The 16,553-nt window shown below is 38.3% G+C and overlaps 1 protein-coding gene across 1 annotated transcript in view; it reads right to left on the reverse strand.

Moving 5' to 3' along the window:
* LOC116874762 (collagen alpha-6(VI) chain) overlaps positions 1-16,553 on the reverse strand; it is a 144,835-nt gene that overhangs the window by 29,340 nt on the left and 98,942 nt on the right. The window contains exons 27-32 of the mRNA XM_032869723.1: positions 16,016-16,051; positions 13,725-13,787; positions 5,142-5,204; positions 4,021-4,056; positions 3,868-3,904; positions 1,982-1,993 (exon numbers count right to left, since the gene is read on the reverse strand). Of these exons, the coding sequence (XP_032725614.1) occupies positions 1,982-1,993; positions 3,868-3,904; positions 4,021-4,056; positions 5,142-5,204; positions 13,725-13,787; positions 16,016-16,051 (247 nt within the window). The remainder of the gene's footprint in view (positions 1-1,981; positions 1,994-3,867; positions 3,905-4,020; positions 4,057-5,141; positions 5,205-13,724; positions 13,788-16,015; positions 16,052-16,553) is intronic.

Consider the following 16,553-nt stretch of genomic DNA (forward strand, 5'->3'; position numbering starts at 1 on the left):
CAGAAGGCTGAGCAGATGTTAAAAAAATTGAGGTCATGTCAACTTTACAATAAAAAATGGAAGTATGACTAAACATGAAAGTGTTTCTGCCAGCTTTTTGTTTGGGCTGTGATTTGCATATGGGAACACCATCACAAAAAGGCAGCTTCAGGTGCAATTTGGAGATAAAGGGAAGAAAATGATTCACAGCACTGGCTGAAATATGAAAAAAACACAAGTTTTCAGGAGAAAGTACCTAAAAGAGTAATTCAACTTGAAAAACACATGTTCTGAAATCTAGCAACCTCCCAGGAACCAGAAGATTCTGAAGAACACTGGGCTGGCTTGCGGTGGTACCTAGCAGTTCTTCCTCAAGGCACAGATGACCACACAGAGGCCTGATCTGGCTCTGTGGCCATACACTGTACACTGATGGCTGCTGCTTGGCACAGACAGGTGACAAGGATAGAGAAAGAGAAACCACTGACATGTACTTAAAGCACAGCACTGGCAGCCCTCTCCTGGCACCACCACATTTGTCTGAAACAGAACTCCCTCCTGACTAATCCTCTGGCCTTTAAACTTATGCTCCCCTACAATCTACTTTTCCACAATGGCCCAAATAAGTGCTCAAAAATTGTTCATCAGCTCATGTTCTTCCTTCCATACTTTGAATACACTTTAATACCCTCTCATTCCAGCTTGAATACAATCCACCCTCTCTATTTGAACCTATATTGAATCAAATTCAACTTTACCTGGCTTTGGCTTGCTTAATTTTTTCACCCCCCAATCTTCCCCTCCCCCACTGGACTTCCATCAGTTCCTATGCCTAGATCTGTCCTACAGCATGGCCTTGCACTTGCTGTTCTTTCTCCTGGCTCTCGTAAAGCTGGCTTCTTTTTATTCTTCAGTCCAAACGCCAATGTCACTGTCTCAAAGAGGAGCCCTCCATCCTAAAGCAGCTCTTTCCTCCCCTAACATTATTCTGTGACAAAGTCTCCTGTTTTTTTATCTCCTTCACAGCAAGGATAGGATTCCATATTTCTTTGACGTGTTTATCATCTGGATCCTCTGCTAGAATGGGAGCTTCTGAGGACAAGAATTGTGTCCATCTTATTCAGCCCTGTGTCCCCAGTGCCTAGCACATAATATGCTTTTTTTGTTAAAGATTTTTTAAAAAAATATTTTATTTATTTATTTGAGAGAGAGAAGTGAGAAAGAGTATGAGCGAGGAGAAGGTCAGAGAGAGAAGCAGACTCCCCGTGAAGCTGGGAGCCCGATGCGGGACTCGATCCCAGACTCCAGGATCATGACCTGAGCTGAAGGCAGTCACTTAACCAACTGAGCCACCCAGGCGCCCTAAAGATTTTATTTATTTATTTGACAGAGGGAGAGAGAGATCACAAGTAGGCAGAGAGGCAGGCAGAGAGAGGGGGAAGCAGGCTCCCTGCTGACCAGAGAGCCTGATGCTTGATCCCAGGACCCTGAGGTCAGGGCCTGAGACGAGCCTAAGGCAGAGGCTTAACCTACTGAGCCAACCAGGCTCCACCCATAATACGCTTTCAATAAATATTTGTTGAGTGAGTGAAGATGCAACCAGAGGGTGTGGATTGATGGGTTTAGACAGAAGGGATAGAATGTAAAGGTTTAAGAGGGTAGGTGTTGTCACATCTAAATTCATAACCATTAGGCTACAAAGACAATAGAGAAAAGGAAGGGAAGGAGACAATTACAAAAAAACCAGTAACATCAATGGTAATGTTAGTCATTAAAATATTAATAAAAAAAATCAAACTACTTGGTTGAGAAACAGCTGTGAGACTCAGCTAAAGCTGTGTAATTGACTGGAGGCAGGTCTGTGCTACCAGAATGAGGCAGCAAAGACATCTCAGATGAAATTTATATCATTTGGCAGGCAACACATTGTTTTAACTTGTCTTTCCAGATGTATGACATTTTGGAGCTTGATTATGACTTGATGTAAATAAAGATTACTCACCATGTCTGCCAGCTGGGGGAGAAGAACAAAGGAGATTGGGTTATTATTTGGTAGAAGAGAGTTTAGTACTGTGTAGGGAAATCGTGGCAGTAGAAGCTCTGCCCTGTGTGCTTTTTGTAATTGACTCAAACACCGAGGCAACAGGAAGGGTCTGGAGAAAATGCAGGTGGATCCCAGCATCTTGGCAAAAACAAGACAGGGTGGGAGAAATGGGATAATATATAGCCATAAATCAGTAGCCTGCCACCAACTGTCGGAGGGAAAGAACATTTGCCTGGGAAGGAACGTTACACTGCAGAGAGGTGCACTGAATTTGGAAAGGTTAAAAGGACCTAACGTCTCTTTATTCTCATTTTTCTCCATGTAGAGATCTGTAGATATTGATTTTATATACATGCACATATATAGTCTGTACTGATACATATTTGTGTGTGTGTGTGTGTGTGTGTGTGTGTGTAAACATGAGAGGTGGATTTACTCTGAAGCAGATAAAGCATAAATAAGCCTTAGGCCTGCATTGTCCAATATGGAAGTCACTAGCCACATGTGACTATTTAAATTTTAATTAAAATTAAATGTATTAATTTCAGCTTCTCAGTAGCAATGATCATCTTTCAGGTACTCAAAGTCACAGGTGGCTAGTGGCTACTATACTGAACAGTGTGGTAGAACACCTCCATCACCACAGAAAGTTCTGCTTTCGACTTCTCACTTGCCCAGTGCAAGACCCTGAGAAGGGACCTAGTTGTGTGTTCACAAGATCATGTGCTTTTATAATAAGCAAAAGTTGTTGGTTGTGATTTCTTTTCTTGTTCTAAACAACCCTTTCTTTTGAAATAATTTTGTACCAATTTTGGATTTGTGATTTTGTACTGAGCCTCTCAAATTATAAAAGATTGGGTCTCATCACACTTGGTCTACCTTTGACTCATTATAGTTCCCATGGCTCTAATGTCAAAAAGTGAACTGTGTTAAGTCAGCCCAAAGCAACAGATCTTCATGACTTAACACATATATTTTGATTTTCATCATGGGTGGTTCCATTATGGTACAAATAGAGCTGAGATCAACACTGCATCCAAAGCTTTAAAAAGTCTGTGGCTTTGAGACCAAAGCTCTCTACAGAAATGGGCTCCAAAATAATTCATGGTGTTTATTTGGGAAGTCATAGTGTTTATTTACAGTGTTTATTTACATTTGTAAATAAACACTAAATAGTCAATTCTTTGCTCATCTTGTATGTGGAATTCCTTTAATGGTGCTAACATATATTTTGATAGAAGATGCTGCTATAGGAGTCTTAAAGCAAATTCAAAAGAGCATTTGCCAAAATAAATGCCTTTTTGCTTTAAAAATTGGGAGAGAGAAAAAATATGAAGGCAAAAATCAATAATATTACAAGCAAATCAATCATTCAATGAAAAGTAATCAAGCATACCTTTCTAGAAAAGAAGTAATAAATAATAAACCGAAGTAAGTGCTCCCACCCATCAGGACACCTTGTTATTACAGCTAGCTTTCACACCAGGTGAATTCAATCCTGTGTTATTGTCTGGTGTTAATCATTTTTAGAAGTTCAGTGTGACTCTCCATTGATTGATTTCACCATCAGAAGAGTTCTGACCTCATGCCTCAATTTCCCCTAGGTTAAAAGCCCTAGACATATCATTAATTAGTGTTTGGAACAGGTTCCAATAGACATGAGGAGGGCAGTCAGAGAAGGCATTTCTAGTCACTGATCTATGTTGACTCAAAATATATGCAGTGACATTTCTAATGTTAAGAGATTGGTTGGTAAATTGTCTCAATTCTGAGGGCAGAATTCACTGCTCTTCTTCTATGAATGCTTTGACAACTTGGGTGATCAATTTAAGCAGGATACTTACGGCTGTGGTCCCGTACATACTGAATGAGCTCACACATCTGTAGTTCAAAAATAAAACAAAGAATTAACCGACCAACTGCCAGGTCTTCAAGTCTAAAAATAAATAAATTTAATGGAGTACAGAGCATTCTGTTGGGAGTCAGGAGATACATACAGAAAACGAAGCCAGTCCTCTAGCCCCTTTCACACCCTAGGAAAAAAAAAAGAAATGTGGTCTCATTGCTCTGTCCACTCATCAGTAGGCAGAATGTGCACTAACCTCAGAAAGTGAAGATTTCTAAAGTTTTTATTCTAATTAAGTTAGAGGAAGAAAAGAATACATGTAGGAGGATCCTCATCACTGAGTTAAGAGTAACATTCCAGGGGAAATCAAGTGAGGGCAGCAAGCCTGAGGAACACAAACCTCCGAAGGCCACCTTCCTCCAGCCCCATCTGTGGACAACAAGGGTTGTCAGAATCTAAGGATGGAGCTGAATACTTAACACTGGCATGAAGAGCTTTGGAGCAGGCTTATGGCTTGGATACAGATGAGGCTGATCCATCTCTTATAACTGCCCAACCTTAAGGGATATTCAGAGTTCCTCAGCCCCATACTTTGCCTTGGCCACTGAACAGCAGCTGAACTGAACCTTCCTGTTTCCATCATTGGTTGGATGATAAAGGGACCAGACTCAGACTGTACATCTGGAAAGGTAATCCCAACAGTCTTCCCAAAATAAATGAATATACATATATAGAGATCTGCCTGGATTGGGAATAGAAAGCACAAAGTGGAATTGGTTTTAATTTCACATGTTCAATTCCATCTTTGGAATGGGAAGAGTCTGGCTATTCTCAAAGAAAGACACCTGAGGGAAAATGCCGTGAAGCCCCACCCAGACTCGAGAAAAGTTTCATGTGAATACAACTTGGATCATTTATTCCCTGTTTATTAATTTCCTCTACCTTCCCTTCATTCACTAACCACTTACTGAATATAGGAGGAGGACAAGGACCAGGCAAATAAAATTCACCCATAATTGAGAGATCACATTTTAGTCCAATACTTTCCATTTCCTCCCTCAAATTCCCCTTACCTCATGAGAAATGGTGACTAATATTTAATCAGTATCCCCCCCCTCCTATCTCTAGGATATTTTTCTGCACATAAATGCAGAAAAATAGTGAAAATAGTTACCAGGTGCAAAGATAGAAAACATGCACATTTGGGCAATGAAGACTCCATGCATTTTATTGAGAAGAGGATCTGGTGTGATTTATGACTTTTCAACTTACCTTGCGTCCAGGAGGTCCTGGCTCCCCAGGGGATCCCATCTTTCCTGGAGGCCCAGTGGATATCTCAAAGCAGAATTTATTTATTTTAAAATTATATTTATACATATACATATGGTGTTTGTGTTTTATTTTACTTTTTAAAAGATATATTTGTTTATTTATTTGTTTGACAGAGAGAGAAAGCATGTGAGTGTGCGCACAAGCAGGGGGAGCAGAAGAGGGAGAAGCCAACTTGTGCTGAGCTTGATGTGGATTCGATCCCAGGACCCTGGGATTATGATCTGAGCTGAAGGCAGACACTTAATCAACCGAACCACCCATTAGTGGGTGTGTTTTAAATGTCAAAGGGAATACACTTTTAGAACATTGAGAGATTTCCGAAAAGCACACAAAAGGAAAAAAATCTTCAGCAATTCTTTCACTTCCAAATAATCCTTGTTAACATTTGGTGTCTTTTGGTATTTTTATATGTTTATATATGTATATATATTCTTTTAAAATATAATTTTATACCTTTCCTGTTATTTTTTGAATTAAATATACCTCTTGAAGTTTTCATGTTATTAAATTTGGGAGGGGATCATTTTTAATGGCTGCATAATATTCCATTGCACAGATGTACCATGATTTCTTTCATCAGTTCCTTATTATTGGCATTTAGGTTTGCTGCTGTTATAAAGCAATACCAAGAAAAATTATATGTTGTGATTCTTATTATTTCCTTAGGGAAGACTGCTAGAACTGGAATTGCTGGATCAAAGGAGAAATTTTTATCTGAATGAGACAACAGATGACAACAAATAAGTGAACAAAAAACCCAGAAGAACAAAAATTTAAATATAAGACCCCTGAAACAACAAGAATATACTTAGAAGTTGGCTGGAGATATTTGTAATGAAATGAATAACAGCAGTAATAAAAACAATTGCTGACTACTTGCTATATGACAAGAATTCTTCCATGTGCATTTAGTAGTGTGATTTATTATAAAGAAGGCTAGAATTAAAAAATCAGGGCAGTATTCCTAAGTTCATTCAAAATACCATGGGACTTATAACATTTACAGGAATGAAAAAATGAAGTCGTCTGAAATCAGCTTAATTTGTACAAGCATTACCAATGAGACAGGGAATAACTGTTGATGTTCTTGAGTATTCTACAGTGTGCTAGGCTGAGTGAAAAAAACCTCACTGATTATATTTTCTTTAGGAGATATAGATTAACCTCCTGGGGGAGGGGAGGGAATGGTAGACTGAACATATATACATGACTTCTGCTCCCTCTCAGTGTTTCATCAAAATGGTGTAAGTAGATATTTTTATTTAAAAAAAATTTAAGGGTTTTATTTATTTGGTAGAGAGAGTACGAATAGGGAGAGTAGGCAGGGGGAGAAGCAGGCTTCCCGCTGAGCAAAGAGCCTGATGCGGGACGGATCCCAGGACCCCAGGATCATCAGCTGAGCCAAAGACAGACCCTTAACCATCTGAGCCATCAAGGCATCCCTAAGTAGATTTTTTTAAAAGGCAAAAAAAAAAAAAAAAAAAAAAAAAAGCGGGGCGGAGGAAGACTGAGAAAGAAGACAATAGCCACAAACCTCCAGAGGCTAGAAAGCAGATGTACAGGTGTTAAATGACTTAACAGATATGAAAAAGCTGGATCCTAAGCCAGTAGCAGGGAAAGCCAAGAATCCATTCCCAGAAGGCTCACGAATTGGCAGCAGGTACCTCCAAAAGTGGAGGTGAAGGGGAGGGGCTAAATAAGGAGGACTGGTTGAAAATCATTTTAGGGATCCTCTGATCTCCTCTCCATTCTCTGCAATTGGGTGAATGTCCCTTTTTCCACTCCAACAACAGACAGAGGTAAAGCTGAGGGATCTGCACCAGGGAACTCCAGGCAGAGTTGAGCGTCCATGGTACCCTCCTGAAAACAGGGTGATCCGATGAAGATATGTGAAATAGACATGAGACCCCTCAGGTTTCCTTTTCCATGTGGTTTTGTGAAAACTACAGCCAGAACTTCATCCTCAGGCAGGAAATTGAAACAGTCTTCTCAGGGAAATCTGACCAAAGAAAGAAGACCTAAAGATACAGATATCAGACATCTGCTAAGAAAAGAACTCAGCCAGACCACTCTTCAGTAAAACCTGTAGCAGATCAGCTCTATCAATGTCTCTGGGGCTTCCGATTAGCCTTTTTGTCTTTAATTCTTAAATAGGAAGAGATAGCCCATTCTCCAGACACGCTGGGTATAGAGATCAATACAGAAAAAACAAAACTACAGGAAAAAGATTGTGTTGGACAAAGAAGCCATAAAAATACTAATTTATATCCTCAGAAAATTAAGAGAAGTTGTTTCAACCATGAAATGAGACAAGAGAGTGTAAAAAACATTTGGAGAACAAAACAAGCTCTTTAAAATTAAATCATGAGAGGAGCATTGTGAAATAGTCAAAGAAATCTCCCAGAAAAGTAGAGCAAAAAAGACAACCTAAGAAACAGGAGAGAAGAAAGAGATAAGGGGCAGATAGATGGCCTTTTTCCCCCACCTCGTATGAAACTTAGTGAAATTATTTGACTCTTTAAATTAGTGGTTCTCAACTAGGGAGAACTTTGTGCCTCTCCCCACACCTCCAAGGGGAAATTTGACAATGTCTGGAGACATTTTTGTCTCTTATAATGGGGAAGGGTGGCGAAGGGCAGTGCCACTGACATCTAGTGGGTAGAGGCCAAGGAAGCTACTAAACATCCTACAATGCACAGGAGAGCCCCCGCAACTAAGAATTATCCAGCCCTGGGACACCTGGGTGGCTCAGTCAGTTAGTGGCTGCCTTCTGTTCAGGTCATGATTCCAGCATCCTGGGATCGAGCCCTGCATCAGGCTCCCTGCTCAGCAGGGATTCTGCTTCTCCCTGTATGCCTGCTGCTCTGCCTACTTGTACTCCCTCTCTCTCTGTCGGTTAAACATATAAAATCTAAAAAAAAATTTATCTAGCCCCAAATGTTCATAGTGCAGAGATGAACACATCCTGCTTTAAAGTATGTGCATGTGTAAAAAAAAATATATGTATATACACACATACACACACCACACACACACACACATATATACATACATAATAAGGTTAAAAACCATGACAAAAAAAAAATCCTTCAGTTGGGAGGAAAAAAATAATGTGAAAATTTAGAAAAACTAAAAACATAATCATTCCAAGAAAACTGAAGAGGCACTCAAAATTGAAGGCAAAACTTTAACAACAGAAGCTTCTACCAATGGAAACTTCAACTTTTTCAGAAGGAAAACCTGGAAGTTTTCAGTGTCTAAACTTCAAATTTGGAAATATTTACAAAGATAGGGGAAAAGCAGCTTGGCAAGTGAAATAATAAGTTACAAACAGTGATAAATTGTGGGAAAAAAAGAAATTCAAGTAATCAAAGACCAAAAGAAAAAGTTCACATGCTTCCCATTGGTTCATTGTTTTATAAAAATGATTAATCTGGCACTGGGGGACAAGAACCCAAAAACAGCTGAACGTGTTAGCATGCTTCCAATGTTCAAGAGTAAAGTACTTCATTAACAAGTCAAGGGAAAGGATCCAGAGGTATTTCAATGCAGATGACATGTGGATTAATTTCAAAGTGTTTTCCAATTATCTTTCTAATTATTTCAGTCATTTAAAAAAAATCATAGTGTTAAAGGACAGTCATCCAAAAACATGCATGAAGAAAAGAATTATAGCTGAGATGCAGTCCTCTTAGGAGAAGCAGGATGGAAGCAAAGAGCAGATTCTTTATTTTGTATCCCTAAAACCCAATAAATAATGACTACACAGACAAGAGGTGTCCAAGATGGTGTCATAGACCCTGAACTCACCTCCTCCCAAGGACATACCAAATCTATTCCTACCTAGAGAGCAATTCCTCCTGAAAAAGAACTGAGGGCTAACTGAACAGCTTCCACACAACAAAGGGTAGAGACCACAAAGAGAATGGCAGGAGGGATGGAGACACAGTAACCATGGAAACCCCACCCTTGATGCTATGAACTGCAGTACTATGAAATTCTCCAGGATAGATCTCATTAGGCTACAAAACAAGTATCAATAAATTTAAGAAGACTGAAATTATAACAAGCATCTTTCCTAACCACAATGGGATGAAACTAGAAATCAATCACAAGAAAACTGGAAAAAAAACCACAAATACATGGAACTAAACAATATGCTATTAAACAACTAATGGGTCAATAAAGAAATCAAAGAGGAAATCAAAAAATGCCTGGAGATAAATGAAAATAGAAACACAATGGTTCAAAATCTTGGGGAATGCAGTAAAAGCCCTTCTAAGGGGAAGTTTATACCAATACAGGCCTACCTCAATAAAAAAAAAATCTCAAATAATCTAACTTATACTTAAAGGAATAAGAAAAAAAAGAGAACAAATCAAGTCCAAAGTTGGAAGGAAATCATAAAGAGCAGAGCAGAAATAAATGAAATAGAAACAAAAAAAACCTATAGGAAACATTAATGAAACTAGGAGCTGGTTCTTTGAAAAGCTAAATGATAAACATTAACCAGACTCATCAAGAAAAAAAAGACTCAAATTAGAAATATGAGAGAAGGTACAATCGACACGACAGAGGTACAAAGGATCAGAAGAGACTACTCTGAAAAACCATATACCAACAAATTGGACAAACTAGAAGAAATGGATAAATTCCCAGAAACACCATTTCCAAGACTGAATCAAAAAAGAAAATCTGAACAGACCAATGACCAGTAATGAAACTGAAAAACTTATAAAACAAATACACAGGACCAGATGGCTTCACAGGTGAATTCTACTAAATGTTTAAAGAAAAGTTAATATTTATTCTTCTCAAACTATTCCAAAAAACAGAAAAGGAAGGAAAACTTCCCAATTCATTCTATGAAGGCAGCATTACCTCAATTTTAAAAACTGGGGAGAAAAAGCCCACTGCAAGCAAAGAAAAATTACAGGTCAATATCCCTGATGAATATAGATGCAAAAATTCTCAACAAAATATTAGCAAGCCTAATTAAACAATACTCATCCACCATAACCAAGTGTAATTTATTCCAGGGAACAAGACTAATTCATACTCACAAATAAAACATGATATCAACACATTAACAAATGAATAAAATCTTATGACAAAATTCAGCATCTATTCATGATAAAAACTCTCAACAAAATGAATTTAGAGGAAATACACCTCAACCTAATAAAAGCCATATACAAATAAATTCACAGTTAACATCATACTCAGTGGTAAAAAACCAAAAGCATTTCCTCTAATATCAGGAGCAATACAAGGATGTCCACTCTCACCACCTATATTCAACAGAGTCCTGGAAATCTGAGCTAAAGCAATCAGACAAGAAATAAAAGACATCCAAATTGGTAGGGAAGAAGTAAAACTGTCACTATTTGCAGATGACATGATTTTATATATAGAAAGCCCTAATAACTCCACCAGAAAACTATTAGAATAAGGGAATTCAGTAAAGTCACAGGATACAAAATTAATATAAGAAATTTCTTGCTTTTCTATACATTAATAATAAGGTAGCAGAAAGAGAAATTAAGAAAACAATCCCATTCTCAATTGCATCAAAAAGAATAAAATGCCCAAGAAGACATTTAACCAAGGAGGTGAAAGATCTAATCTGTGAAAATTGTATGACACTGATGAATGAAACTGAAGATGACACAACCAAGTAGCAAGATATCCTATGCTCATGGGTTGGAAGAATTAGAATGTTCATATGTCCATACTACCCGAAACAGTCTACAGATTTCAGTTCAATCCCTATCAAAACACCAGAGGCATTTTTCACAGAACTAGAACAAGTAATCCTAAGTTTGTATGGGACCATAAAAGACCTTGAGTAGCCAAAGCAATTTTGAGGAAGAAAACAAAATTGGAGGTATCACAATGTAAGATTTCAAGATAGACTAGAAACCTGTAGTAATCAAAAGAATATGGTATTGGCACAAAAACAGACACAAAGCCCAAAAGAAGAGAATGGAAAACCGAGAAATAAACCTATGCTTGCTTATATGGCCAATTAATCTATGACCAAAGCGGCAGGTATATACCACAGGGAAAAGACAGTCTCTTCAATAAATGGTGCTGGGAAAACTGGACAGATACATGCAAAGAATGAAACTGATCAATGTCTTATATATACACAAACTCAAAATAGATTAAGGACCTAAATGTAAGACTTGAAATCATAAAACTCCTTAAAGAAAACATAGGCACTAATCTTCTGGATCTGTCTGTAAGGGAAACAAAAGCAAAAATAAATAATTGGGATTATTACCATACTAAAAATCTTTGGTGCAATGAAGGAAACAAGCAACAAAATGAAAAGACAACCTACTAAATGAAAGAAGATATTTGCAAATGGTATATCCAATAAGGCGTTAATATCCAAAATATATAAAGAACTCATACAACTCAACACACACGCACATACACATACAAAATCTGATAAAAAAACAGGCAGAGGACTTGAAGAAACATTTCTCCAAAGATGTACAGATGGCCAACAGACACATGAAAAGATGCTTAACTTCACTAATCATAGGGAGACGCAAATCAAAACCACAGTGAGATATCACCTCACCAGTCAGAAGGACTGCTATCAAAAAGAAATAACAAGTGTTGTCAAGGATATGGAGAAAAGGAAACCCTGGTGCACTGCTGGTAGAAATGCAAATTGTTGTGGCCAGTATGGAAAATAGTGTGGAGGTTCCTCAAAAAATTAAAAATAGAAACACAATATGACCCAGTAATTCCGCTTCTGTGTGTTCATCCAAAGAAAACAAAAACAGTAATTTGTAAAGAGATCTGCACCTCTATGTTTATTGCAGTATAATTTACAATATCTAAGATATGGAAGCAATAGATGAATGCATAAAGAATGGATATACATACACACAATAGGATATATATATACATATATATTATGTATGTACATATACACACAATGGAATATCACTCAACCATAAGAAAGAATAAAATTTTGCCATTTGTGACAACATGGATGGACCCAGAAGGTATTATGCTAAGTGAAATATGTCAGAGAAAGACAATACCATCCGATTTCATTTATATATGGAATCTAAAAAAAAAACCACAAAAGAATAAGCAAAGAGAAAACCAGAACAAAAACAGAAAAACAACAAAAATAGAAATAGACTCATAAATACAGAGGATAAACTGGTTGTTGCCAGAGGGATGGTGGGTGGAGGAATGGGTGAAATGGGTGAAGGGGATTAAGAAGTACAAACTTCCAGTCATAAAATAAGTCAGTCACAGAGATGAAAAGTACAGCGTAGGGAATATAGTCAATATTATTTTAATAACATTATATGATGACAGACAGTGACTACACATTGTGGTGAGCATTTTGTAATCTATGTAACTGTTGAATCATTATGTTGTACACCTGAAACTAACATTGCATATCAACTATATTTCAACAGAATTTTAAAAACCCTGGAAAGAGTCAAAGAGGTAGAAATGATCAAGTGTAATGCAAAAGAGAATGAACACATAGGAGAGCAAAGAAGCTTCTACAGGATCCCTTAGAAGAGCCACAATGAGCTAGGAAAAAAAACTCATCTCTGTACATAAAGCTCTTGTCATACTTAATAAAAAATGGGATCAGAATAAAATTCACTATGATGACAAAATTGGAAAACCACCTCAAGTATCAAGGTTATAGCACTTTTTCTTTTCCTGCTAATTAACATGGTATTAAGATCGGTTTACCCAACCAGTGAAGAAAAGAAACAAATTTACTGAGAGGCAATTATCAGAACAATGTCTTTCACAAAGCAGCCATGTCCTTTATACATAGTATAAATATAAAGAGTCAACAAATACAAAAATCCATTCCTAACCCCCTGGAACCCGAATATGCTGATGTCTGTGAGACTATATTGTACACTTGTCTTCATTATGAGTGATCCAAAGCTTTCAGATATTTCCCAGTCCTTCTATGGAATAACAAGGACAGATTCAGCCATAAATGGAAACTCTCTCATAAAAATTAATAACAGTCTCTTAGGCTAAAAGGGCAGAGGATCTTTCAGGGTATATGTCATTAAAAGCAGTTTAACAAAACTTAACAGTGAAGAACAAGATGCCAGTGGACATTAGGCTGCACTAAATCTGCCAGGGAAATGGGATTAAACTAACCATATTTTGCCAGGGTGAAACTGTTTTTTGACCACAAGGATTCCTAAAGCGAACATTATTTCCAGAGTTGAGAATGGTACCTTGGCAGCCAGGACAGGTGAACTTGTTCATTAAAAGCAAACACTTCTTTGCCTTCTTGCTGGTGTTGGAGGATGAGTCATACACCCATCTCCCTTTCCCAGGTTTGCCTTCAAAACACACACACACACACGTACACACACACACACACACACACACACACACACTTTGCAATTCTTGGGGAACAAGTGGCAACTCAAACGACTGTAAAAGCATGAAAAGGACTTCCCAAAGTAGCTAAGGTGGAAAGGCATTAGAACCTAAGAAGCTTACCGTCTTGCCTCTAGCTCCCTTGGGTCCAGTTTCTCCTGGACCACCAGGGTCCCCAATCTCACCCTAGATAAGTTCAGAAAAACACAATGGTTATTAAAATCAAACAGCTATATCTCAATATGTTTTTAAACTTATTCCAACATGAAGATGTTTTTCATATACATTTTAATCTTCAACAGTCTTCGTTCAAGTGTCTGCCATCTCCCCGCTTCTCTCCGCCTGCCCCTCATTTTTATAGCTCTCTACACAGCATGCTACAGCCTCGTTGTTTGACTTCAGTCTCTGTCTCTCCAGCCACAACACAGCCTCCTCTGAGTCATGAACGCTGCCATTATTTTGTCCTCCGATCCTATCACAGGACCTGGCATTTATTGAACTCACTAAATGTTTCTAGTAAAAGTGATAGCCTTAAGGTAAAAGGCATCATTGCTAACATATTATTGGAAGGTGACTTATAATCACATTGGAAAAATTGAGCAAGGTGAAGAATTCAGGTTTTGGTTTTCCTTACATTTTACTTTCCTTTGAACAAAGAAGAAAATACATATGATAGAGGAGGAGTCCATGTGAGAAGAAAAAATAAGGATTATTTCTTCCTTTACTTACAAATTTAAAAACTAGAAGTTAAATTTTTAAAAAAGTCTGCTTCTGTCTTCCCCATTTTCTTCATAAAGATTTCTCCCTTTCTTTCTTTCTTTCTTTTTTAAATTTTATTTTTTATAAATATATATATTTTTTCCCCAGGGGTACAGGTCTGTGAATCGCCAGGTTTACACACTTCACAGCACTCACCATAGCACATACCCTCCCCAATGTCCATAACCCCACCTCCCTCTCCCAAACTCCCTCCCCCCAGCAACCCTCAGTTTGTTTTGTGAGATTAAGAGTCACTTATGGTTTATCTCCCTCCCAATCCCATCTTGCTTCATTTACTCTTCTCCTACCCCCTTAACCCCCATGTTGCATCTCCTCTCCCTCATATCAGGGAGATCATATGATAGTTGTCTTTCTCCGATTGACTTATTTCGCTAAGCATGATACCCTCTAGTTCCATCCACGTCGTCGCAAATGGCAAGATTTCATTTCTTTTGATGGCTGCATAGTATTCCATTGTGTATATATACCACTTCTTCTTCATCCATTCGTCTGTTGATGGACATCTAGGTTCTTTCCATAGTTTGGCTATTGTAGACATTGCTGCTATAAACATTCGGGTGCACGTGCCCCTTCGGATCACTACGTTTGTATCTTTAGGGTAAATACCCAGCAGTGCAATTGCTGGGTCCTAGGGTAGTTCTATTTTCAACATTTTGAGGAACCTCCATGCTGTTTTCCAGAGTGGTTGCACCAGCTTGCATTCCCACCAACAGTGTAGGAGGGTTCCCCTTTCTCCACATCCTCGCCAGCATCTGTCATTTCCTGACTTGTTAATTTTAGCCATTCTGACTGGTGTGAGGTGGTATCTCATTGTGGTTTTGATTTGTATTTCCCTGATGCCAACTGATTGGGCGCTGTTCTCTGAGGGCACACTGAGGAGTGGGGCCCCGGGCTCTCGGCTCCTCCGGGCCAGAGACTGGGAGGCCGCCATCTTCATTCCCGTCCTCTGGAACTCTACAGAAAGCGCTCAGGGAACAAAAGCTCCCGAAAGCAAACCCGAGCGGATTACTCAGCCCGGCCCCTGGTAAGGGCGGTGCAACTCCTCCTGGGGCAAAGACACCTGAGAATCACTACAACAGACCCCTCCCCCAGAAGATCAACAAGAAACCCAGCCAGGACCAAGTTCACCTACCAAGGAGTGCAGTTTCAATACCAAGGAGAGCAGTGGAATTCCAGAGGAGGAGAAAGCAAAGCACAGAACTCATGGCTTTCTCCCCATGATTCTTTAGCCTTGCAGTTAATTTAATTTTTTTTTCTTTTTCAATTTTTTTTCTCTTCTTCTGCTAAGTTTTTTTAACTTTTACCCTTTTCTTTTTTAACGTTTTTTAACTAGTTTATCTAATATTTGCAAATGACATATCAGATAAAGGGCTAGTGTCCAGAATCTCCCTTTCTTTCTTTAGAGAGAATCCCACACTGAGCGTGGAGCCTGACGAGGGGCTGAATCTCACAACTCCGAGATCATGACCTGAGCCGAAATCAAAAGTTGGACGCCTAAGTGATTGAGCCACCCATGTGCCCCTAAATGTTCTCTCCATTCATTTTATAATTATCCTTCTATTGTCCTGTGATAGATTTTATAGCCTCAGGAGTAATTTCTAATTGATCTCTACTTAATATGAAGTACACGGTACCTTAGGTCCACTTTCTCCAGGAAATCCTTCTTGCCCCTATAATTGACAGTGTAGAAAATTAATATTTGCACACATCACCAAGGTAGATTTATGCTGACTTTAATTTTACCTGCTGTCTTACTCGGTTTTAGCATCTCTGAATCAAGAGAGGACCAAAACAACTAAAAATTAAACTGTACAGCACTATTTGAGAAACTAGCTCCAATTTCTAAATTAAGCTATTTATACCAAAATATCATGACAACCTAGATAATTGGATAAATGTGCACATCTGAGGAATTACAAATCAGCTCTCCTTCTACTGAAGGCATTTAACAGGACAGCTGGCCAGATGGTCAAGTGTTTCTGAAACAGTCTTCCTAGCACATATTTCAATGGAGAAATTTGAGAAGCCTAGAGCCTAAACCTGATCATTGGTTTTCTAGGCTTCTGTTTACCTTACTTAGTCCACGGACTATAATTGAAGATGTCTGAAAATCCCCATTTGATGAAAATAATTTATTTAAAGTTCAGTTTCTGATTATTATAAGTAGAGTTT

The sequence above is a fragment of the Lontra canadensis genome, unplaced genomic scaffold, assembly GCF_010015895.1.
Source record: "Lontra canadensis isolate GAN:19392208 unplaced genomic scaffold, GSC_riverotter_1.0 scaffold38, whole genome shotgun sequence".
Classification (NCBI taxonomy): Eukaryota; Metazoa; Chordata; class Mammalia; order Carnivora; family Mustelidae; genus Lontra; species Lontra canadensis.